Below are 26,919 nucleotides of genomic sequence, written 5' to 3' on the forward strand. Positions count from 1 at the left end.
AACAATATTACATTAAATTTTTATCAGCTGAGATAACCTTAGGCTACAACAAATTGCTATTCCAGAAAAGCTGGACTAAACTGTTCTGGCCATAGAATAAGAGAGAAAACACAGTCAAAACTTAACACTTTTTTCTCTACTAATTTTCAATATTCCGTACAATAGATCCACTAATAAATTTTGAGATTGAAGACATAACTGATTGAGATAGTGAATAGTTAAATATCTTCCATTTCAAGATATGTTTGTACTACTCTATTTCTATCATAGGTTTGGGTCTTTTTGGTAAAATTATACTTTTCAAAATTAAATATATTTCTTAAGGGTAAAATCATGGATAGCTCAAAATGTCCTAGGTGCCTTTTAGAAGGTGAATTCTCAACGGCAAATGGTACACTAATATTTCATCCTGGTTAAAATGCAGATAAAATATTGCAATTAGTAAAGATATAGGTTACAGTTGTAAGATATACCTCACTTCTTTCATATTAAAATAATTCAGTTAAAAAATCTTACTGGTTCACCATGGTACCATGGCCAATTTATTTAGTACATTCTGGATGTTACGTGACCTCAGATTATTAAATGTCTATCAAACATAATAATGAAATAGCTTTCAAAGAGCATAGTAAACTTAATCATCTATAACGGTGTTACTGGGTGCTACAATATAATTTCAAAAAAAAAGGAAAGTGAGGTTTATAGTGATTCTGGCAGGTTACATACTCAGAGAAGATGCATATATTAAAAATACATAAATTAATACATATATTGTTGAGATCTGTTCATATTTTGAATGCAAATTCTAGCTCCTAGTTCTTGGAAGTGTCAAAATAGCTGGAGCATAACTCAACCAAGCAATGTCAGATATTGGCTCAGATTTGCTGTACCTATAAGAAACCCATTTTATTTTCTGCCAGTATCAGGTGATCTCTTAAAAGTTATGTTCCAATAAAGTGTCACATGGGTGTGCTCACAGTGGTTCATATTGCTGTAAATTTTCAGAAACTGTATTCAGCAATGTGTGCAAGCTTTCTTTGAGACTTGGTGTTACACCTTCTCTCACAGCAGTGCTTTTATATTTACTTTCTTTTAATAGGAGGTCAGAAAAATATATATCATTGTAAAGTTTAGCAGAAAAAATTTAAAATGTTAGGTCCAAAACACCATGGGAAAGATGCTGGGTTACGGGGGTGTGCATTTTTGAAAATACTGCCTTATCTCTAAATATTCCTGCCACTGAAGAGGATGACTTTCGGGCTACAAGCTGGATTTTTTCGTATTAGTAGATTCTGAAAAAAAGAGCCTTCAGTGGCAACACTAAAAGCAATAGTATATTCTCTACCCACCTTCTGCCACATCATCAGAAAAGGGAGATCCTTCTTGGAGAAATGTGCATGGATGAAGAATGCTTCTACATGGAGCAAATGATGGGAAACATGCAAAAATGCTGAAGAGACACTTTAATTCACAGGAGACTCTCCCAAACTTCTCTAGGATTAAAATTCCTGACATCTTTTAATATTTCTTTCCTGGTAATTGAACAGGGGTAGGTAAAGCCATTACATGCAACCTTCAGATCAAAAACGACTCCTTAGTACTTATTTAGTGACTTGCATTTTCCAGGGAGCTTGGAAACATCACTTGTATTAGAAAACTTGTGGTTATAGAAAGTGTGAAAGTTTTATTATGTACTGTGTCATTGTACTGATTGACATGAACCTTTTACATTGCAGTTTCTCTACTTTAAATAGTACTGTCAAACCAATGTCCTCTCTTTGGCATATTTTATCCTCCATTCAAGCAGCAGTTTGGTTAAGTGTAATATCTTTGTGAACCATCCTGCAGTGACTTAGCTATTAGTGGAAGAAGCCAAAAAATTCAGAGCCAAAACCTAGCTCTAAAATGGAAAGAAAAAAAAATTATTGTGTTTGTTTGTGTTTATCAGATACATGATGTTGTTTATTTTGCTGTTCTCCTTTTCTGTGGCTCCAGACTGCTTAGATGGATTTTAAATTTTGAATGAGTTGTTAATTAGAGCAATTTCTTACACTAACTAACTGCAAAGATCCCTGGAGAAATCTGTTCTTTTGCAGAAAACTATGTGAGATTAAAAAAGAGTTATGCATGCTTTAGGTACAGTGACATAAACTGTGAAGCTGTGTGTGCTATGCTTTGTCCATAGCTTCTACAGAGAGTTTATTTTCCTCGTTTATATTGTAAAGTTCAGGAAGAAAACAGTGCCCCTTGTTGAAAAGGTTCCAGTGACGACAGTGAAATAATTAAAAGATGATCAAAACCAAAAATAATGCTGACTCTTAAACCTACAGTCACTGCAGGGACAGAGGGAGGCCTGGGTTCAATTCCCAGATGTTTAACAAAATATTGGAGCAACAAATAAGCAGAATAAAATAAGACAGCTGTTTGGGGTGGGATGAAATGCTCTCACCCCCTGGAGTTTGCATTGGTTAGGGAGCACTCCCGGGGAGATGTGGGAATTGAACCTTTCCCATCATGAGTGAGAACTGCAGCCACAGAGCTCTGGGAACTGGTTGATTTAGGTTTGTAGAGTAACTCAAGACAGCAGACACCTCAGGAGTTCCCAACCATCAGCCCAGCAGGAGGTTTCCTTGTCCCAGGGTGTATGCCGTGTTCAGGCAGATGTACTGGCTGGTAAATCCGGCACATGGCAGCGCTGAAAAGTGAGAACTGGTACATTCGGGGATCAGGATTGAAAAACTGCAATTCCTTATTTACGGTCAGGAAATTTATAGTGAAGCTGGAATTTATATGCATGTATTGGGGCAGGAGAGCAAAGAATGAAAGTGAAAAGGCTTGGCGTGGGCATTATCACGTGCTAAACCACTGATCTGAGAGCTCTTGAGCTCATCATCTTCCTTTTCAGCTGAGCATTGTTACTGTTAGGGATGTAAATGAACGGAAATCGTGTAGTTCAGCACTATGCATGAAATTCCTCTTGGCAGGCACTAAGTGCTTTGTGTGTGTGCAAGATTTAGGTCTTGCTTTATTTAACAAGGCATTTCAGCGCTTGCCAGCCTACTTAGCAAGTGCTTAGCATATTGAAGTTCTTGGAATTAAGCACGTGTGTTTTCCTGACTCCGGACTAAATAAGAAGTTTTGCATTTTCATGGTAATTATTCTAAGATTACTTGAGGCTTGAGTTAACAGAAGGTTACTTGATCACTTTTGGCTAGCTCTGATTAGGTAAGTAGTGGCCATTTAGTTACTACATGACAGATGTAATTGCAATAACACTTTTCTGTCTATACTACAAACTAGTGAATATTTGTAATTACCTAATTTTCTAGGTCAGGCCATAGCACTGAGGCAGGAAAAAATTACAAGAAACAAAAGGATGAAAAGTGAATAGGGTATCAAAACTGGAATAGTTTTTCCAGTTTCCAATTACATCACTAACTGTCCGGGGTCCAGATAACACAGGATGTGATTCAAATTATCTCTTAAATTAAAGCAGCACCACTGACGTCTTTCAAAGTGAAAAGTTGGTTCAGTCTTAAATGGCAAAAGCTCCTGTTGGTTTGGGGAAAGACTTTTAAAATCCTCCCCCTTAAGCTACTTTGGTGTTCGTTATAGATGTCTCCCTGATCCAACTAAGAGCTCTTACTGTTTTATATTTGTATGTACCAATATATTATATTTGTATCTATGCTAACCAATTATAGGATTATCATGGCTCTTAAACTGTGTAAAGTTGTAGCTACCCTGATTGGAAGGGAATTTAATACCTAGAATACAAGACTTCAGTGTGGAAAGCTGCAGAGCCAAGTTTTCTCAGGGAAGAGAAAAGACTGCACTCAAAGTTTGGGCTTGGGAAAGTTTTCTTCTGAATCTAAGCTGAGGTCTCTCCGTTGGTTTGAATTTATTACCATTTTATAATAGTAAACAGAAAATAAAAAAGGAAGGACCAAGCAGCCCATCCCAACTGCTGTTTGGCAGACAGGGATGTACACAGAGCTACTGCCTCCATTGCTCAGGGTTGGGCACTTTGCTTCTGGCTCCTGCAATATGGCCAGTTCTGAGGTGCATCGAAGTTCCTTGCTGTAGGAACCAAAATGAACTCGAGATTTTACTTAGGAAAATTAATTCAGATATTTTTAAGTCATATTAATGTGGATAACCACATAGGAAACATAATGTTATATTCTTTGTGATTTAAAAATTCTTGTCTGAATGCAGAAAATGCCTAAAGGATATTTAACATTGAACTGAAATTTGAATTGAAATACAATTTGAATTGAAAGGACCACAAGTACTTCTGAGGCTCTGTCTTTCCAGTGCTTCATTCCAACCAGAACCTGGCAATTGTTCTGGTAATTGAAACTCCAGTGGACACCTTACTGTGCCAAAATCTATCATCCTTTGTATTGATATTGTGATTTCCAGAAAGAGCAGAAATGGAAGAACTGTGGGCTTTGTGCATTTGAATTGATACATTTGCATGACCAGGCCTTGTGTTGGATGTGTTGTAAGAATTGCTTCTAAGAGTACAACACCCTTTTCTCTCATCTGGTGTACATGTGTGTTAAACCTTTGACCCCTAAATGGCATTAGACCTTTTTGATTGGCTCTGACCTCTTTGTGACCTCTGACACTTTTGATGACCTTTGGCCTTTTGGATACCTTTGAATGACCTCTTGACCTTTTCAGTCACCTTTGACCACATGGGTGACCTTTGAGCTCTGGGTGACCTCTGACCTTTTGGCAACATTTTTGAACCCATGATGACTTTTGACCCTGCATGACCATTTGTCCTTTTGGATTACCTTGACCCCAGGATGACATCAGACCTTTGGGAATGACCTTTGACACCTGGATGACCTTTGGTGTATTTTCCAGCTGTTTCTGTTAGGATTCTGTTGGAGTTTCTGGCTCCCTCACCAGGGCTGGGCTGCAGTCTCAGCTACAACAAGAGCATTGCAACCACTTACAAGAGCCAGAAGTACTGTTTATCCTCCTGAAAATAGCCAAGAACAGCATGACTGAACAGTGACCAAACTGGTCTGGAATTGAAATCCAGCCTTGTACATTCTGTTTCTTTTCTCTATGCAGGGAAGCAACACAGAAGATGCAGAAAGAGGCAGACACATGTTGTTAAGGTAGGATGAAAACGCCTCTTATATAACTGCTTTGTGGAAACTTCTGATATCTCACTACAAGTTTGTAAAATATGCAATGATATTATACAATATACAATAACATCCAGATGATAGTTGGTTTGTTGGAGGAATAACCTAAAAAGGGAGATTGTCAAAGTCTTAATGCTGCTGGTATTAAGGCCAATGTCACCAGCTGACACCCAAGCAAATGTATTGTGGATTCATGGGTGCATTGTTTGTGTGGGTTTTTTTCTCATTATTCCTCTAATTTTTTATTTTGGTTATAAATACCTGTATCATGGGTCATGTGTTGGTATGACCTGAGCAGCTGGGATGAACTGTCTGCTTGCAGGAAGCTTTCGATGAGTTTGCACTGGTAGGGTGTTGCACCAGTTGGCTGAGACAAAATCAGAGTAAATATATCAATAACTGGGTGTGCTTAATCCTGGGAAGAGGAGATGGCTGACAGTGAGGTCAGAAAGCTTCTTTTTAGAGAGCTTTGGGGTGTGCAATGACTGTGCTTTATGCAGATGGCTAAATATTCTGGAGAGGGAAAAACTGATGTCTAAATAAAACTGAAATCCTTTCTTGTGTTTCTGTCAGAAAGACTTGGCTTTTGTGAACCTGATATTTATGTAAGCAAACAGCATTATATTGTGCCCCAAGATCAGATTTCCTTGCATCATTTCTCCAGCAGACTTATCTGGCCACAGCTTAGCCAAAGCATTTCTTAAAGGAATATTTTTACCTCTAAAACTTAAAACCACAGTAATGTGTTCCCACCCCTATTCACATTTTAGAGTAGAAATACATGGACTAAGATAATAGTTACTGGGAAATCATTCTACTCCTTCCAGTCTTTAAGATTTTGTGAGTTTTGTTGAGAGATTCCACTGAAACATCATGATGGAGACCAAGTTTGTAGTGCTCTGCAGTGAAAAAGCTGAGGAAAAGTTGTTATGGTTCAGTACAACTTCAAGTATTTCCCAGATATTTTTTAACGCCAGATGCTGCTGAAATATCCCACTTAATATTCTGCTTGCTTTGCCAATAATACAGCAGATTAATAAAACACATTAGGTAGGAAATAGCTTTCTGACAGAGCTAGGAAAGATAATTCAAGGTTTTAGACAAAGGTACTAAAGCAGAAACAAGCTGGCATTTCCCAAAAGCTAATCAAATACTAGCAGAGCAATAAGGGAGTAGTAGAGCAACAAAGGAGTATAACACATCATTTGGAAGACAAAAGTCAAGAGAGAAGATTTCAAAAGATACTACTTCCATTTGCCAGCAGATACTACCTCCCAGTGTCAAGCCTTTATCACCACAAACATCCCCAAGCATTGTTGAAATGATAATAATCTGTTCTGTGAGGGGGCATCTTCTAAATCATAGAGGTTGTTTAGGTCTGGTGGAGGGCTTGCAAATACTACTCACTCATTGTTAGATCTGAGACATAGTGTCGGGGTCAGTAGATAATAGGAATTCTGGGCATTTTTTCTATATTTTTGATCATAGTAGTACAACTGGCAATTGCTTTTTTCTGATCACACTGAATTTCAGTCCTTCCTTCCTACACTGTTGGTAAGTAATCGTTTGGAGGTTCATCCAGGTTAAAAAAAAAGCTGAGTTTCAGTATCTACAGTGAAGGGTGGTAGGGGGTGGGGTGAAGAAAGAAAAAGGAGAAATAAGTGTGTGTGTGTGTGTGTGTAAATGTATTTTATAAATGCTGGACTACATCATCAGGGAGACTGTAAATGCTCAGCTTCAACCCTACTGGAACTAGGGCATTTTTCTTAGGGATTTAAGGTCAAATCCCTTTGGATACATAGTGAAATTAAGCGGAATTTTCAGTCTTGAGCTTGTGCCATACATTTTGGATTAAAAAAAATTGCCTCATCCTCAAATATTTTTTGGTGTATCCATCTGTCATGATTTTGTCTCACTAACTAAAATTTCTGCAGAAACCTAATTTATGTATTTCTCAGAGAACTTAATGTTCACTAGTGTTCATTCTCTTACAACCAAGGTCTGGTGAAGATCAGCAAAAGGCTTTTTTTTTCTTTCCAGGAAATTAATTTGAATATGCCTGCCTTGGAAGCAGTGCTTTGCTTTTTGTTTAAGAAGTATTATCAGGTGGACTAATTGCTGATGTGAACTTTCTCAATTGTTTGTATTAATTTTGTAAAAGAAAACTAAGTAAATGCTATTGGTAAATATTCACTCTGAAAACTGTTAGAGCAGTCAAAAAAGCTGTAACTCCATGAATACATCAGTAAAGAATGATGTTATCAAGTGCACATGATTGGGAAAGGACAGTAAATCTACTTCCTCTTTCCAAAATTCATGGCTGGTTCTGAACTGAGAGCAAGACTACTTACCATGCACCTTCTTTCACATCACTGACATGGAATACGTTCTTTGTTGTTTAGCACACCCATGAGCTGTTGCTATTTTCTTTTATAATACAAACAGTTTCAGTGAAAACAGGATGATGTTTCCTGTTTCAACTACTTTCCTGCCTTTTTTTCAATCATATGCTCTTATATTCCAGAACTAAATCTTGTCCCAGTAATTTAACATTTATCAAATTCCTTTTATCATGGAAAAGTGAGGACAACTCACACTTTAGATTAGCAAGATACAGACTTCAGTTTTGTGTAAGAGGAGCTGTCTTTCATTTAGCTGGCTTAGTGTTATGCCCTTTTATAGTAAATCAGTATGATACCATTAGATACCTATTTAATGATTTTCTGTTTTGTTTCATAGAGGCTTAACTTCATTGCATATACAAATCTCTCAGCTAAGGAATCTGATATACAGAAATATGTTTGATAGATGTCTATTAGTATGCTTAGCAGGTAGTTTTAATCTCTTTATATTAAGTTAGCTATTAAGGTAAAAGAAGTGTCTGTCTTGGGGGACAGGCTATTGGCCTATACAGGAATCTGGAAATGCTGCAGGATATTTTTCCTTTGAAAAAAAAATATGGCAACTTCATAATGTTGGGCTTTGATTTTTGTTACTCTTTTCTTGTAAAAGCTAATTGTTAAATCTAATTAGATTCTGCTGGCTGAATTCTAGGATATCTGCAGCAACATCCCACGGCACTGTAACCAGGGTGATGCCACTGGGCTGACTGTGCAGGATCCCAAATACTGCTGAATCAAGTAGGCACAAATAGCACTGCTGCTGTTCTGGGAAACTGGTCTTTGTCCTGCCTATTCCCATGCCAATCCTGTTGCCTTTTGGAAAAAGATGTGTGAATGTGTGAAGTAACCAGAACTCTTAGAGTATAAAATATTGGTGATATACAACTGACATATACAACTCCCATCTGTCAGACAGGGACTAACAAACTACAGAGTCCACCCAGGCAAGTTTGAAATGGCTGAAGTGTGTTTTGAAAGAAGGGATCACAAGGCTGATGTTTCACTTCACTCCTTTGCTCTCCACATATTCTTTTCATAAAATATATAAATGCAATGGCAATTTGTAGCGAAGGCCAAAGCTGGCAGAAGTGATAAACCATGGAAAGTGTGTGATAAAACTTTCCAGGGTAGTTTTTCCTCTGATGCTGTTCTGATCATACTTGAGATTTTAAACTGATGGTTTTTGTCCTTGATTCAGAGACATTGATCAAGGTTTGGAAGTCTGTGGTTATGCAGTAAGCTTGAAATACCAGTGCCTCTTGCAGTACTATGGGATTGTCTTTTTTTTTTTTTTTTTTAATGGCTTTTTTTTTCTCTCTCATGTAAAATATATAGGAAGTTAAAAATTTGATTTTCATATATTCTTGGTAGTAAGGTCAGTGATGAAGACATATTAATCAGTAACTACGCTTGGCTTTGCTTTAGTCTCCCCAAATCCCTTTTTACATCCTCTAAGTGAGAGTTTTAAAGAAACATACTGGTTTTTATGTCTGTCCATACACATACTCATGTACAGGCTTACTTTAGTGTTAGCGAAAATAATGTGAAATTCTGTATGATTCTTGCATTCCTTTTGTTTTCAGGGTAGGTCTCTTTTGTCTTTGTTGGGTTTTTTTGCTTTTTTTTTTGTTTGGTTTTGTTTTTTGTTTGTTTGTTTGATATGAATTAACCCAAAATAAACCTGGTTAAGGGGCAATACATCCACACAACCTTTTGCACCAGCTTGACTAAACCAGCTTCATATTACTTCCCCATTGTGTGCATGCACATCCTTACTGCAGAGTGATGTGTAACGTGATATACCACTGTGTTGCCTCCCTCACACCCACTTAAAAAGACCTGTTTTCATTGATGTTTCTGCTGCTCCCCTGCTTATGTTGACCTTTTTCAGTCTGGAGGCTTTTTTGGTTTGTTTTTTTCTGTGTGTGTGTTTTGTTTGGTTTTTTGTTTTCTTTCGGGTTTTTTGTTAGTTTGTTTTTACAGTAATGTTTGTAACACTGATTCTTTCTGTTTATGCAATCAGGCTGGTCAAGAGAAATCAAGGGCATTTCCTGCAGGCATGTGCGGATAAGTCCAGACTAAACAGATGCAGTTACATCTTCTCTAATGATTATAGTGAATGTGATCCATTGTCCAGAGCGAGCTCAGTCCTGCTGTTTATTGATAAAGGGTATGCCACAGGGATTTCTTCAAGTGGTTTTGATGAGGATGGAGACATAAATTACAGAACTACACCTTATAAGTAGATTCTGTGCCAAATGTTAAGCTTTCATTTCTAACTTTGACCATCAGAAAGGAAAGAAATGAGAATTAGAAGAAAAAAAAATAGAAAAATGGGTAGAAAGTAAAGAATTTTTGAGGATTTTCCAAATGAAAGATGATAGTTTTCATCCAGTCCAGTAGAATTAAATCCAATAACCAGTGACATGTGCAAAATCCTTGGAAAGTGTTACCGGCAATCCTTGTAAATTGTAGCTCAGTGGATTCTTTTTTAGCTCCGAGGGTTTGACAGTAGAACCCTGCAGAAGTTTTAGGTTACCATATTTTAACCTGCAATTCTCTAAATGTCCCTCATTTTCCCTTAACAGCAGTCATTTAAATTTGCCAACATTTCACTCTTTTTTCAGGGAGCATGACAGCCTGAGGAAATAGCAGTTTTCTAGAATTTATGCCAAAGCAAAGCTTTACCTTAATTGCTGTCAAGTAGTTTATTTTTCTCACAGCTGTAAAGCAGGTGTCAGTATCTCAGTATAACCGGTGCTATAGTAAATTGAATGAGGCAAGCACTAATGTCCCTGAAAGCTGAAACAGCTTGGAGGATCCTAAATCATATCAGCTGTGTGGCTGGAGCTGAAGAAATAGAATTACATGAACTGTTTCTCTATTGATTTCTTTCGAAAATAGAATTTAAGAGGTTTGGGTAGTCTATGTAAAAAGAGAAGTCAGTCCAGTTCACACCAGAGATAATTTTGAGCTACAAAATTCATAATTTCTCCCAAGTCTGAGGCTGGGGTTGCTTTACTTCCTATTTACACAGTCTGCCTCTCCCACCAAACAGCAACGTTTCATCGCTGCCGTATCTGTGCACCTTCCCAAACTGCTCTGGAATAACAGGACTGCATTTCTGATCCAGCTGGTGCTGTATCTTGACTGGGACCTGAATAGGATCACCTTGGGCAGTAGATACTTTAACAGTGAAAGGTGTATAAAGCACCACAGGAAAACATTTTGTAGCAGGGCTGTCCCTCAGGCAGGGCTCTTTCACCCAGTGTGCAAAAATCAGCCAACACACTGAGTCAAAATATTTGATTTGATTACCATTCTGCACAACTGGGTGCCAGGCACATAACACAGCCAGCACTCTTTTTGGAGAAGCAAGCACAATCTTTTATACAAATAGATAACAAAGAATGATACAGAAACAGGTGATTGGTCACTAAAAAATCCACAATGTGTATGTGCTGGTCATTTACATATACAAATTTCCCTGGGAGCATATTTTTTATCTTTATAATTGTCTAAGGTAACTTGAGATCACATTTTCATCCTGTCAGCTACCATCCTGTGCTACAGTGGGAGGTCAAAAACTAAGTGATCCCAGGTCAGGGGTAGAAGCTGGAATACTTTATTGAACAAGCAAACACAATTTAAGGGCCTTGGAGGTTGGACATGTTAATGAGGAGGACGAGCTATGTTAATTAGGGAATTACACAAGCTTTTATTACAGTTGTCCAATAGGTTAATATTTCCCTCAACCAAGATTACATCGCGGGAGGGGAAGGATTAAGGGGTTTAGATGTGGTCTGATACAATCATCTCAAAGGTCCTTTCTTATTTCTGCTGCAGGAGCCAGACCATAAGGTTGAATCTTTAACAGGCCTTGTGAGAAGGGTCCTCAGAGCAAGGGGTTTCTCCCAGCTCCTGCTGTCCATGGCCTTCTACATAATCTCATCAGCTCTTTCTCTGCTGGTATTGTATTTTAGGATCCAATATGCTACCAAGGTATTATTTAACCTATTGAACTCTTTTAGAGATTTGGTTTGAATCTATTTGAACAATTAATTGTCAATGAAATAAGGATTTATATTGCTCTATTCCTGGGGACTTTTCATTGCTCTGTTGCTCCAGCACCACGTTGTCATGGTTTCAAGACTGGCTTATAGTCTGTGAACTTTTTGTGCGCTTTTTTAACAACATGTGAAATCACTGCAAACCTAGGATTTTTCCTAACTTGTGTTAATTGGTAGCTCTCATTTGAGTGTTACCTTTGTTAGTCCAACTGCTGATTGTATTTCTATTCAGAAATGTTTTATGATGCATGTAACTTGCTAAAATAAAGTTATGTTTGCTCTTAGCTCTTGATAGTTCTTATGGGATAAATTATTTTCCAGAGAAACTATAAGCCAGTTATGTCAATGAAGGGAAAAATTCTGGAGAATGGAGTCAAGAAACATGTTCCCAAGCCAGAGCCCTTGTTGAGGAGAATAGATTTCAAACATCTGTTAAATATACTTTAAATTAAAGACTTGGATTCCTCTGTAATTTTAAATACCTTTAAGCCTTTATTTCTTCTAAATTTTTCTCCTAAATTTTTCTCTCATCAACTGTTGCTGAATCAAACAAAATCAACCTGTGGTGTGAGAATTGCTAATTGGGCTTTCCAATAACCATAAAATCTGTCAGCGCTTTCTAAAGTACGTTGCTGTTGTGTGCTCTAGTGATAGTGCAATTAAAGCATATGTAAAATATATAAATAGCCAAGTCCTTTTGCATGTAGCATTCCTATAGGCTGCCTTTGGAGCAGCTCTTGGTTCAGGGAATAGGGTCGTTCTGGTGTTAATGGAAGCACAAAGGCCCGAGGAGCAGTGGGGAGGGAGGGAGAGCTGAAAGCCTCGTTCTTTGTGCCGGGGTGGGCAGCTCTGGTAACGCAGCCTGGTACCGGGCTCTGCTTCTGGAGCAGCTCCTTGGCTTCAGGAGTTAATGAGTGAATCGTTCTTCACACAGGGAGGATATGAAAGAAAGTATCTCAGAGCTGATTTTTTTTTTTTTTTTTTTTTTTGGTGCTGAAACAAAGTTAAAGAGCAGAACTCTGCAACTAATCGAATTTATCTTAGCTTCCTACCCTAATTTCAACATCTTACATTTTCCATGACACAGACTGCCTCGGAAAGGTGATATGAAAAGATTTTTTTTTTTTTTTTTTAGAATTACAGCTGTCAATATGGAATATTTTAGGTTTTGGTTTTATTTTTATGGTCAAATATATTTTGCTCTTTATGTGATTTGTTATTCTGAGCAATACTGAAGAGCTGTATTGTCCATTGACTTTGTTGCTCTCCTGCAGATACGTCTTTGACAATGGCTGAGCCTGGGAAATAACAGATAATGAGTTTTACAAACTCCTTTCTCAGAAATGGCACTTAGGATCTGTGGTTTTCTTCTAGTGTGACATTAATGCTGTTTGTGGCACAGGAGGACTGACAAGAGAATTTGAAAATTAGAGGATATGAATCATCATAACAACAGTGGTAATGTCATTTTCCATGACTGCTGGGCTGTGATGTAAATGTGGATCAGATCTTGCTTTATTACTGAGAACAGAAATTCAGTGGGTTGGGAAAGACGTGGCCTGATACTCCTTGATGCTTTTTTTGATACCACAAGCCATGTAGCTGTTTAGTTCTATTTAATTATTTTGGAGTAGTTTAGTAACTGAGTGTAATGTCACAGAAGCCTGAACAAAGCCCTCTGCACAGCAGACAAAGACTGGTAGTAATTTATTACAATATATTGCAAAACATTTCCAGAGAGGATAGGATAGACACAGCCAGAAAAGGTGTTCCTGTTCATTTCTCTCAGTTGCTGAAGAGGGGATCATTAGGCCAATTAATTTATTGTCAAGTTTCGTGAAATATTCTGAGCCTAGAGTTTGAAGGCACTTCTAAAGCATTAGCAATAGACAAAGCCTCTGGTTTTGTCTTATATTTTATTAAACAATTATTAATTTTCCTCTACATCCCTAGCATATGAGGTTGAAATGCTGTCTGTTTTGCTTTGGCTTTCTTATGATCTGAAGATTCAATTATGGGTAACTTCAATGAAGGAACTAAATTAAGGGTTTGATTCTTTATGAAATAATGAAATAATTTTGGTGACTAACAAAAAAATATTATTTTGTGGTTTTTTCACTGTACTGAATATTTGTGGTAAAATATTTCTGAGAATAATTAAAAGAATGAAGACTATAACATTTTGATATGGCCAATGGGGAATGCTGTGGAGGTTCTTTCTAATTAACAGGGCAACCTTTTGCTTTTACCTCTCCGATGGTTTTAAGGCAATGATTTTATCCTGCTGAGAAAGCTCATTGAATTTTTGTTACTAAGTAAATGTCCCAATAACCTCTCCTCACATGCCACAGGCTTTTGCCTGGAAGGAGCAAGGGAAAGCATTAGTAAAAGCCCAGATTCCTACTGTGAAGAAAAAGGAACTCTCAATACAATTTGTGTATGGAATATTTCAGGTGTTGTTTTTATTTATATGGTCAACTATGTTTTTTGCATTTTATATGGTCTGTAAATTTGAGAAGTAGCTGTAAATCTTTTCTCATGTATGGCCAACACCAGAAATTCAGTGGTAACTGTATCCTTAGATACCTTCTAACATTTAAAAAAAAACCCCAACAAACCAGTACTCTTCCTACTACTTCACAGTATAAGTGTCATAGAAGTGAACTCTCTAAATTTCTGTTTTGGTTTCACTGTAATATGTTGAAATGGGTATGTCAGCAGTAGCATTTTTCTTCCTAGATTTGAAGTTCAGTAGTTTTCCATACAAACAACATATTCCTGGGTTATTGGAAAATTCAAGCTGAACTAGTTCATCCTGTCTAGCTTTGCATGTCACCTCTGATGTTTCTGTTGGCTGGCAAAAATGGCTGGTATTTTTTATTTATCACTTCTTTTGAGTCTTTCTCTGCAAAGCACTAAAGGTAATAGCCTGTGAGTGGGAGACTTAAAATATTACAAAGAAAAGACGGGTGATTACACTGAAAGCAGGCAAACATCCATTTGCTGATAAAATGTTGGTTTAGAATCAATTGTGATATCTAACTCGTTTGATGATTTTGAGAAATATTTTTATCTTTGAGAAGACTGATACATGGATAATTTATCCTTTAGTGAGCACAAATGAATAAATGCGTTTGATATTTTTTATCTTGAGAGTTCTACGAAGAAAAAAGTACATGATACACTCTTGTTGGGGTTTAGATTCAGTGTGAAAAAAGCTGGGTGTCTTCAGAGAAAGCTCTGAAAAGTCTACTGCTTACATTTCTGACTTGGTTGCTCTAGAGACTATACAAAACTGGTTACAGGAAAGACAATATCCTCCCTGAAATTCAGACCACAGGTTTATTTTTGATGTCTTCTGACTTAGGTATTCTTTCTTCACAAGATAAAATCAGAAAAAGTTTTAGCTAAGGCCTTACAATTGTCAGGTTTCATCCTTTATCATTTGCAGATTAAAATGTGATTTAGTGACGCAGAATCTTATGAAAACTGCATGCTGCAGATGTTTTTCATGGATAAATCTTTCCAGTAAAACTGTCAGTGTGCCAAAATACTGGGGTTTTTTTGTTTGTTTTTTTTTTTATTTTATACTCTTCCCTTAAGAAAATCAAATCAATGATCAAATCAATCCTTCACCGTCTGTCTTGAAGAGAACGACATTGATAGAGTTTTTAAGAGCAGTAGCCAGAATACCTTTCTTTCCCCCCAGTTGTGTTTTGAATTCTGTGTGTTGTGTTTCTTCTTAATTCTTTGCTGACGGAAGTTTATTATTTTTTTCAAAGTCACAATTTTGTATAACAAGTATTTCCATTTTTCTCAACACCTTCAAAGAACTGCATCCCTTCATAGTCCAGATCATCCCGTGGGAATGGTTTGCATCATGGTTTCTTGTGTGTTTTATTTTAAAGGATTTGTTCAGGAGGGGAAGGACTGCCCTGAAAGGCGGCAGGAGAGTTTTAAATAAGCTGTATATAATTAAAATGGTAAATTGGACCATTTTCTGGAATGCTTTTTTGAGAATATTTTCAGTCTGGTCACATCCGAACACCTTGGAAGGCCATAGAAGATTTTATAAGACTTGTAGAAGTGTAACATGGCTATGCTGGGAAAGCAGATGGTGCAAGAACACTGTGGGTGGACTCCTGGATAATATCCATCTAAAGCACACAGTCAAATGTCACGAAGCTCTAGAGAAAATACAGTGTAGCTTTGCAATGGTGCTGATACATATTTTTGGGGTGCCAGGTAGAGGGTAAGTTTAGACTTTGCTCCTGCCAGGGCTGAGATGGAGTCAAGGAAGGGCTGCCTGAGCCAGAGGTGCAGCAACAGTTTAGGCTCTCTAAGCATAGGAGCTCCAGGATGGGAGGAGGCAGCACTGTGCTGTGAATTGGTGTGATGGACAGATTGTTTAGTCTCCCTTCAGCAGAGCTGAAAGGCGTCAGGCAGATTAATGTCAATATTATGAAGTGGTCATCAAGAAAATGTGGGTTTCTTAAAAATGTTACATCAACACGCCACCTCGTTCTCCCTCTTTGAAATGGCTTCATTTGTCCATTTCAGTCTTTTTAGAACGAGTTTACTCAGATTGATGCCAAAAAAAGCTTCATTTTAAAACAAACTTTGAAAGTAGCAAAGCTTTTATTTTATTATGTATTTAGAGAGCGCATCCATGACTTGATTTGCAGGAGATTTTTGTTCCAAAGGTTTCTGTTCTCTATGTCTACTTGTTTACTGCAGCCTGGTAACTGAATCTGCTGTGTTATGTAGGGAAAAGAGCAGTTTAGGACTTGCTGAACTATCATCAGTGTGGATGTAGAGACCCATGTAAGTTATAAAAATCAAGTTAGGAGCTCATTAAACACTGAGAAAAGCAGCCCATGCTGAGCTCTGGCCTCACTACGACAAAGTAAGAAGTGCCTGGGGTTGCTTTAACTAGTTTAAAATTAACTTAGGTTTCCCTACACTCTCTATTACAGTTGCAGCAGTGACCACAGTAGATGTGGTTGCACAATCCCCAGAAAGTTATGCTAGAAATACTTGAAAATAGACAAATTATAAACGTTAATTTTTTTTTGTGCTTTTCTATATAAATTGATGTTTTGTGTCAGGCTACAGATATTTTCTTATTGAGTGAAAAGTCAAACATGCCAGTAACATATTTTGCTCTGCTTCACAAAGCTGATGTTAAACTTGAAAGCAGCACCCTTATAACACCTGAGAGACTGGCAAATTTTCTTTTTGAGAAAGCAATATGTGGTTTATTTTATTAGCAGAAGTCTCTCACAATTCCTTTGTAAATTGGCAAAATTATATTAGCTCTTTATTGCCTGGTCATCAGACTGAGATACTAATGCTTAAAGTGAATACTTCTGGCTATACAATACCCACAGCAATATAAATATATGCTTATGAGAAGGCTGTAATTTTTGCTTAATTTTAGGGCAGACATTTGAGACCACATTTGATGCCCAACCTGTTGTCATCACTGACTCTTCATGCTCTTCTCCCTCTCTGCTTCAAATAAGGACGTTCAAGAAAATTTAAATTTCTCACAAGGTTTTTTTGTTACTCAATGACCAAGTGTTTTAAAATTCTACTAAATCTTTCTTTTTGACTGCAGGGGAGCTTTGGGCTCCTTCTACAGTCTCCCTCCCATTTTGTGACATAGAGCATAAGGATAGATTTACTCATCTATGTCTATCTTTGACTTCTTGTTTTGTGTGTTCTTAATGCTGTTAAAGCCTGCTAGTCAGGACAAAAATATTTTGTTTTGGCAGAGAGACTGTCATGTTCCTGCTGACAAGGAAGGAATGGTTTTATTAAGAGATGGGGTGGTTTCATTGTCTTTTTTGAGTAATTTGAGAGATGCCATTGACATTTCCCAACATTCATCATTTCCAGCATTTGCAATACTATTGTTCCTTATGTTAAATTTCAGTATTTAGACTTACATTAATACCTCCAATTTATTTGCAGCTTTTTCTTGTGTGTGTTAAGGTGGAGATAATATTTCATCTTTTAGTGAAGCGTTAAATAATTGTTTAATTTTTCAAGCCATATTTTGCTGTGATATCTTTTCTAACACTGTTAACATTACTATGGTGAGATAAAGTACAAATTCCATTAAAAAAACCTGCAAGTTCTCACCTCAGCCATTGTTTCAACCACTCAAGGGATCAGTATAACTGGTCACACTGTAAGTGTGATCTTGATGGCCAAAAGCTGCACAATCTTCTCTTTTTTTTCCCCATTATCTTCAGAGAGTACAGAAAATGGTGCACAGTGGGATCTGTGGAAACACATGAACAGATACCATTATTACTAATGAACCACATAAGCAGGTATTAAGGGGCAAAACCAATGTTTTACTACTGGGATCAATGTCTTCTCTTGGTTATTTTTTGAGCCAGCTGGAAAATGCAGGAAATGAAAATTCTGGAGACAAGGCTTTGAGGGGTTATGCTTCCTGATTCTCAGAGTTTGAGCTCTGTTTGGTCTGTGTTTCTGCTGGGAGACAGTGATATGAGAAACATACTGGACAAAAGTAAAAAAATTCTGATATGCCTATTTTTAGGCAGTTTCCTATCCAGATTGATGTAATATTTTGTCTAGTTTTCTCAAGAACTAAAAATAATCTTGCCATGGCATAGTTTTCCTCCAGCAAAGAGCCTCTCTGTACTGTTCCAAGCTCAAGGAGCTTATAACCTGCTGAAAGTTTCTAATGTGATATCTAAAACTAAGGCAATAGAACAGGTTATCATGAAAAAAATATATATGTAATAACACAGGGGGGCAAAAACGTCTGATATAGGTGTCTCCAGACATGCTGCTGTCATTTGTAGGCTGTAAAATCACATTTGATACCAAATGATGGCCAAAGACACTAAATTAATGAGAATCATCTCAGTATTTGACCACACACTCAGAAAATAAGAGATAGGCTGATGAATGGCAATAATTTACCCATGCACATTATTCCCTGACTTTCTGCCAATGCAGTTTCAAGAAAGGTTTAGTATGTGCTATCAATTACTGTATTTCTGTCTTGCTTAAAAAGGAAACACAGATGCAAACTTAATTTAGCCTACGAATTGCCCAAGACAAGCAATGCAAATGGTATCCTGGCTTGCAAATAAAGAAATAGAAAACAGGAGACCGATGTCCCAGAGGGTGTCAGCACCCCCAGATGAGCCTGCACAAAGGGATCCACAAACCCATGATTAGTTATGGGCTGGTTTGCAGAAGTGCTGAGATGCCACAACTACACTGCTTGGAGTGAGAGCTGACAGTGCACCACTGCTCCAAGCATCTGCCCGGCTGGAAAAGTGCCTGCATGTGCATCTCCTCCCCTGAGTCAGGACCCCTGAAATAGTGATTTTTAACCCTGCAGACTGCCTGTCTTTAAAAACTTAATTCTCAGTGATCAATGCAATTAATCTTTTCCACAAAGGAAAGAGTGCTAGAGGGGAAAAAAGGTTATTTTAGGATAGCAGAAACAAAAAAAACCCCAGAGAACCCAGTTAAAGAGAATGCTCCTCTAACACTCTTTTATAAAGAACGCCAAGTCCTTTAGTGAGTTTTGGACTGCTGTTTGAGGGATGATAACTTGGGTTAACACTTTCAGTTCTCCAGTGGCAAGAAAGATGTGACAGAAGAACTTCCCCAGTTTCCAAAAGGTACTATTGAACAGTTGTCAGAAATTTGATTAACACAAAACCATCACGTTCCTATGACTGAGGAATTAAAGGAGAGGACTAATGGCTTCAAATTGAAAAAGAGTAGGGTTAGATTAAATACCAGGAAAAAATTCTTTCCTGAGGGGGTGGTGAGGCACTGGAACAGATTGCTCAGAGAATGCCCCATTCCTGGATGTGTTCAATGCCAGACTGGATGGGGTTCTGGGCAACCTGGTCTATGTTCCCATGGCAGGAGGGTTGGAACTGGAGGATCTTTAATGTCCCTTCCAACCCAAGCCATTCTAGAACTAGAAAAAAGGGTTGATACCCCAGAAATTTGATTTCTGGGCAAAATGAAATTGTGGTTTGCATTCATGAATTTTTTCTTAATATAGCTTTTTCATTTTTTTTTCTGAATTGCAATATTCCAAATTACTTGCCCTTTCACTTGAAAACCGAATTCTGTTGGTGATTACACCCTTATTTATATGACAGTGTTCTTAAAAACTTGCAACCCTCAGCTCCTTTGAACAAACTTCAAGAAATAGTTTGATAACAAACTATTGAAAATGTTAAGTTTTTAACAGAAATATAAAATGCAGTGTACTTATCATTAGATATTCCACAAAAACAAAATGAAAAATTTGTGGGATTACTTTCTTTAGAGATTACTGGGTTAAACATTGCCATATGAAGGTTTTAGTTATTTTTTCCATAACATTAAATTTGGCAATAACTGCAAAGATTCTCAAAAGAAGCATGAGAAGGTAACTTTGTATAGTTTTCAAAAAACAAAATTCAAAATGCATTAAAGTATTCTAGTCTATTTCAGTATTATGTGTGGAATGTAATAAGCATATTAATACCTAGGAATTAGCTAAATAAGCTAACAACTGTAGATAAAATAAATAAATAAAAAGCACCCACTTACCAATTTGATTTCTGCCACCATATTTTTGCCTCATTCTTTCTTGACATGAGACAGATATAAGTTGGCTGAATCATAATTAACAAGCCATAAAATTAACAAACTATAAATTACTTCTTTAATATTTGGGGTGCAATTAAAAAAAATTTATCTGAGGTCTTTAAAAAATATATATGTAATAAATATCCGATAAGGAAAAATGTATACCTGTACACATGTTGTCCTGGCTTTTCCTCAAACAGTCCATGATTTCAAGTTTTGGTAAAGCTTATTTCTAAAATAAATCAAGGCATGTCTTTTTTTACTGAGAAACACAGGTGCTGGAACCAAACAGTAAATAATTTACCTTGGGATAGTTTTCTTTGTCATTTTGTGCTACTTTTCCATTGATTTTTGAACACTTCTATGTCTTTCTAGGTGTATTTCTCACACAGAGATAGGAGTCTGTGCAGGGGAGTAATGAAAAAATCAAAAGAGTGGCAGTGATGGGATGGGAGAGTCTTTTCCCTGGAGACAGCAGGGCCTAACTCCTGTAGGAAGTTGTATCTGTAGGTGGTACTTTTGGAGAAAGAACACACATAAAACAAACTGGTAGCAAAAAATGCCTCTATAATTATTGTAGACATGTTTTGTGCACACACTGGCATGTCTGTATTTATAGAGAAATCAAATAGATCAAGGGCCAGAATGTGAATATGTAAAGGTCAAATGCAGAAAATACCAATTTTCAGAAATTGCAAAGAAGAAGAAATTTCTCAAGTAGTTTAGCAAGGTTAGTTTTGCTTGGCAGAGGGAACTGTTTTCAATGTATTTATTGTTTTGTCTCATGGTACAATTTTGGTGAGACTGTAATTGTATTACAGTCACCATTCTGGCTTCCACTTAAAGGATGAAAAATTTACTTTCTTCATCATACAGGTAATAGAGAATGAGATACTTCTTGAAATGTTTTCACATTTTAAGTACAGTCCTGATTTTTCTTCTCCACAAAGAACAGTGATTTATTTCTAGTGTCACCTTTCATGTTCTCTGGTACAAATATGATCATTAACAAGCTCTTGCATCAGGGGTACATTCAGTAAAATCACCAGGTATCAGTAAAATATAAGTAAAGGCTGGTTGTATTAGGTCAGCCAGAGATCAATGACTCCAGGACAACTGCAAATGTCTCAAGATGTCAATACTTGTTCTCTTCTTAAACAACGAGAATAGGAAATAAACCCCAACCTCCAACAAACACACCACCAAACCGTAAAAGACAGTTCAGAGTTTTTTGTTTGTCTATTTTTAAGGCAAGGCAACGTGATCATACTTGAAAATGTGAAAAACAAACATCTGCATCATTCTGGATGTGGACTGAGACATTTGTGATACTCTGCAATTTCCAGTATTAGTTTTGCTTCGTTGTTATTTTGCATAAACTTTAACATGTGAGTTGTGTGACAACAGCATGTCCTTCATCACTTGGTATGTGTCCCTGTTGATCAGAAAATCTGAGATTATTTTGCCACTCATGAATATTGATGTGGAAGCGTAGATTTTCTTTGTGTTATTGGATTTTTATTTCTGTTTGTAAGAGCCGACTGATTAGTCCCAAATCTTGAAGGAAGAATGTTGCTGCATTGAATGTTGCTGCACTGAATGTGCTGCATTGAATGTTGAAGGAAGAATGTGGTGCATTAAGGAAAGTTTTGCCATGCTTCAGAGTGGGAAATGAAGTGCTTTGAGCCCTTCCAGAGGTGAGCTGGACAGTGAGATGACTGAATCAGCAATCACTCAGCCTTTCCAGTAGGAATGCTGGTAGTGCTGCCATTTAGTCTGTGTCACAGGGGTTTGGTGCTATGGGTGTTTGTCTGCTCCCAGGGTGAGCTGGGAAACTGGTGTGCATGGTGACACATTACAGAAGGTGATTTCTTTCAACATTTTCCAAAGTACTCCTGTAAAAAGTTATATAGACTGGTATTTAGGAGCCAAAATCTTAATGACAGATCAATAGATCTAAACATTTAGCCCACTTATGAGCTACTAAAATTTTATACCATCTGCTGTGAAGCTCCTTGATCCTAAAGGTACCCAACACTTGAATAATTTTCTATCCTGAATTCACTTATATGCTCCAGTGATGCAAAACTCAGTGAGAAATTTGTTTTATTCCAGCTGCAGTCATGTAGCACGGGTCCTACTGGTGATCATGGTAGCTTTTAATGAGAAGTTAGGGAATAAGTAAGCAGAACAGACCTCTGCAGATTTACTTTATCAGTTGAGTTAAAAATAAGAACATCAAAAAGCATGGAGAATATATATAAGAAACATATCTCTGTGTATGTGTGTGTGCACATATATATATATGTATATACATATAAAGTATTGTAGGTTTGTTTATGGTGGTTTTTTTTTTTTTTTTTTTTTTTTTAAGTATCAAAGATCCTGTGATGAATTTCCAGGATAGTACAACAATTTTGGTCATTTTCTTGCAGAGTCTTACAAACTTGCGTTCTGTTTTCATTTGACATTCTGCTTTAACTATTTTATTTCATGTTATTTGAAGAATTGCTTTATGTTACTGTCTGTTTGGATGCCATCCTTTTCAAAAGTGAATATTCTATTTACATATATTTCCTTGGGTGAGGGGTATCTTAAGTATTACTGAAAATAATTGCCCCTATACCACCTTTAGCTTTTTTTTATCATTAATAGTGACTGTCCAGATGTGATACTGATCACAGATTTTGCGACCAAATCTATGACAAAAAAACCCCTAATTTTTTTACAAGGTTTTATAAAGCTTTGAAATTCTTGTGAATCAATTGACCTAAGTATTGAGCACGTGAAAACTAATGAAACATTTCTAATATATTAACAAAACATAAATTTTGCAATAGATTTTGCATCTGTTGCTTTGAGAAAGCAGCTGCTGCTTCAACCTCAGTTGCCCACTTTGAAACACGGCAAAACTTTCCTTAATGCAGCATGTGCTGTTGTCTTCTTCCTTCAACATTTGGGACTAATCAGCTCTTCCAAACAGAAACAAAAATCTAATAACATAAAGGAAATACACACTACTACTCTGTTCTGACAGTTCATAATGTTTCAGGCAAGTTCTCACTTGAAAGCCAAAAGAATAAACAAGCAAGAACAACTCTGTTTTCTTCTCTCTGAATTGCTCCCTGTTTGCTTCTTCTCAATATGTCAGGCTATTTTTCTGTTATATCAACTGTCATTTATTTAAGGTGCATGGTAAAAGAAGAAAAAAATAACTCTGGAAATACTTTCCCCTGTGGTTTGCCTATTATGTTTCACCACACTTTAGGTATAATTGAAAGAATAGTTTCAGTATAAGAAATTCTTTTAGTTTAAAACTTTCCCATTTTTTCCCCAAAGTGCACAAGGATTAGAGTATCTGTTTCTGTCTGCCTGCTCCACAAAGATGCTGACTGTCTGTATCCCTGGATTTCTTGCTTGCACAGAACTGTGTGTTCCTGTCACAGATCTGAAGCAGATGCCAAAAGGGAAATTGAAAACTTGTTTCTGACCTGGAGATGTTGGGCAGTGAGGAGATGACAAAAAGGAATGCCTGGCTTTCACAGAGTTATTACCATCTTTAGCTCCTACTAAGGAAACTTTAAAATAAAAAGCATTATTTTAGCTAGTATGGTGACAGGATTTTGAAAAGAAGTGTAAGTGCCCCAAAGCAGAACAGAACAGAAAAAAAGGTTTAATACATTGAATGTGTAAAGCTCTCCTTCCCACAGGTTTTTGCACAGATGGTCTTGGGGCAGTGCCAGGAATCTGCAGGTGCAGGAGGCCTTCCCTTAGTCCTCATTCCCTTCAAGCAGCTCTCAAACTCACAACTTTTTGAACCCTGAAAGTACATTGCTTTTTGCTTCTCACCAGATGATATATAAAGGTTTTGCCAGCCAACTGGGAAGCCTGTTACTTGAAATCCTTCAGAACAACAGTTGTATCTGGTAAGATATAGTCAGCTGAAGAGAAAGATGCACATGTCATGGTAAGTCTCAGAACTATTACTGATTGTCAGTGTTTTGCCCTATCAAAGGAGGTGAACAGCTCTGTGTTGTTGCTATAGTAGCTGCAGTTCCTGAACAACATCCTGAGAGTTCCAGGGGCCGTGAAGGCTATTCCAAAGACAGTGATTAATGCTATGATGTTTGTAGGCTCACAGACCTGAAGGAAGCCACAGGAGGTCATCTAATCCATACTTCTGCCTGAAGGCAAGGTAAACTCTACTTAAAACATTCCTTACAGACATTTGTCTAACCTGATCTCCCCACCAGAGATGGAGCAACATCCCTGAACAATTTACTCCAGCACTTAGCTCATTTGTTTCTCTCTTCTTGATCTTCAGCTGCACAGTGCTTTTTGTCATCTGTCACAGCTCCTTAGCTTTTGTGATGTCCTTATTTCTAAGACTGGAACTGAAAGTAAAACAGGGTGATTCGTACCTCTTAGGTCAGTTTAAAATACGAAAGTGAGGACCAAAAGAAAAGACATATCTTTTTTGCTTTACGTTAACCAAATGAACTCTGCTTGTCTGTGGAATGGGTTAAATGGAATCCCTTGGCTTCCAACTACCTTTCACCAAAATAAATATGAACAAATTCTGCTTCTGAAGCACATCATACTGAATAATTTAGGGACTGTGGGACTGCATATTGTACATAAGTGTATTGCAGGGGATAATATATCATAACTGTGTATAGAGGCTTTCTGTAATTTGAAATAGAATATATATATACAATATCCTAACAGAATATAATGTATGCTTGATGAAAATTTTCTGTCTGAGAATTAGTGCCTTTGTCAAAACGATAGACCAAAAATCTAATGTGAAATCTGTGTTTCAATAAAATTAATGGAACCCATCACTAGGACTTGAGAAAGTAGTTTATGATGCTCTGACAGTGTAGTGGTCATAAATGAGCTGGATCAATTTTCCTGAGAACATCTAGACAGGCAAAACAAGTCTGCATTGCAGCACCTGGGAGCCTGGAGTGTGCTGGGCACGTTAGGGCCGAGGGGCATGGCAGCAGTTCTGCTCTGGTTCTATGGGGTATGGACACACATATTCCATATGGGATGCAGCTGGTGGATGCAAAGACCTGAACAGCTTTGGGCACCTGAGCAGTGTCAGGTGGCCTGTCACGTTCCACTGGAGCTCATGTTGGGCAGGGCTTGCTGGAACATTAAGTGACTTCAGGGCGTGTTGCTCACGGTTTCATCATTTCAAAAAAGTATTCCATTGAAAATATCTGTATCTGTTGATAAGCAAATAAATTTTATGGTTTTTTTCAGTGCTTATTGCTTCTAAGATTGTTATGCTAAGGATTTTAGTAGGGGTTGGGAACACTGGTCAAGGTTTTCCATGAGGGACGATCAAGGCACATGTGATTCATCCATCTGATGTGAAATATTGAGTGAAAATGCCCACAGTGCACCAGGCAGGAAGAACATCTCATTTATTTAGTTCACTGGGAATAAATCATTAACCAACACTTCAGATTCGTGTCAGTCAAAACTAAATTTCCATTCTGAGTTTGTTTTCATTTTATGGCCCTTCTATTCATCAATGTGTGCTGAATTTGACCTTAAGACAACTTTATGCACACTGTATAATTCGATGCAATTGAGTGCCACTAGAATTCTAATGAATACCATTACCTGTAAAATGATGTTGGTCCTGAAAGTTATTGCAAGTGGTAAGAATATTAAACTCAGTGCCACTGAAATATCTGAGTTCTGGTGCCAGTTTTATATCTTCGATGCTTTTGATGATGAATATTAAAAACTAAAACTGGATGCATCTACACACATACATACCTATTTTTGTGACATTTTCCTTGCCTATGCAATGAACTGACTAGAAGTGATACAATGGCACTGGTAACCTGGACTTATTACCACTTTCAATGTCACACTACTCTAAATAAAAGAATTCACTCAAATGAAAAGCTATAACTTAGGATTTCTGTGCAAAATACTGCATAAATGTGTTTAGCAGCCTGCTGAGGGAGGGCAGTGGCTGCTTTGTGGTATCTCTGTGGAATGGCACTGGGCTTTTCATTTTGTCTGACAAAGTTGGTGTAGAAAAAGATTGGCATGTCTTTGCCTCATCCTCCAGAAGAGTATTGACTTGTTTCCCTGGTGTGGACAGACTAGGATGGGAGCTCAGGGTGTGACTTTGCCCTCATAAGTGATGAACACATTTGTTGCACACGGTCATATGTCAGGGTGCCTTCAGAAAGCAGGAACAGCACCAGAGCTCCTGAACTTCTCTTTCATCTTGGCTGGCTTTATGTCTCAGGTGAGATGTAATTTGTGTTGTGATGTTTGATTCAGCTGTAGGTCATCTCCAGCCAGAAGATGACTTGGCTGTGTTTCTGTTCAGCAATGGATGTCTCAGAGCTCTTCTGTGCCTTGTAAATAGAATAATATACTGACTGAAAAGTGTAGTTTTATGCAGTTTGCATTTGGTGAAAAAATGAGTCCCTAACTTCCCAAGTAATTTTTCTTTACTAAATTAATTGAATAATTTCTGTAGTGTTTGAGTTTGGGGAATGGGATTCCTGTGGGCAATTGGGCTTCACTAAGAGATGCATTCAAAGTCCTAATCCTCCCTTGTGTTGAACTATGGTACAAACTGGAACAGTTTAACAA

General features: G+C 37.4%; 1 protein-coding gene across 1 annotated transcript in view; it reads left to right on the forward strand.

The window, feature by feature from the left end:
• The window catches only part of LOC113950149 (protein FAM13A-like), a 58,235-nt gene that overhangs the window by 29,288 nt on the left and 2,028 nt on the right, over positions 1-26,919 (forward strand). The window contains exon 6 of the mRNA XM_027649571.1: positions 5,092-5,138. Within this exon, the coding sequence (XP_027505372.1) occupies positions 5,092-5,138 (47 nt within the window). The remainder of the gene's footprint in view (positions 1-5,091; positions 5,139-26,919) is intronic.

This window comes from Corapipo altera, unplaced genomic scaffold (assembly GCF_003945725.1).
Source record: "Corapipo altera isolate COAL_440 unplaced genomic scaffold, ASM394572v1 53, whole genome shotgun sequence".
Taxonomy (NCBI): Eukaryota; Metazoa; Chordata; class Aves; order Passeriformes; family Pipridae; genus Corapipo; species Corapipo altera.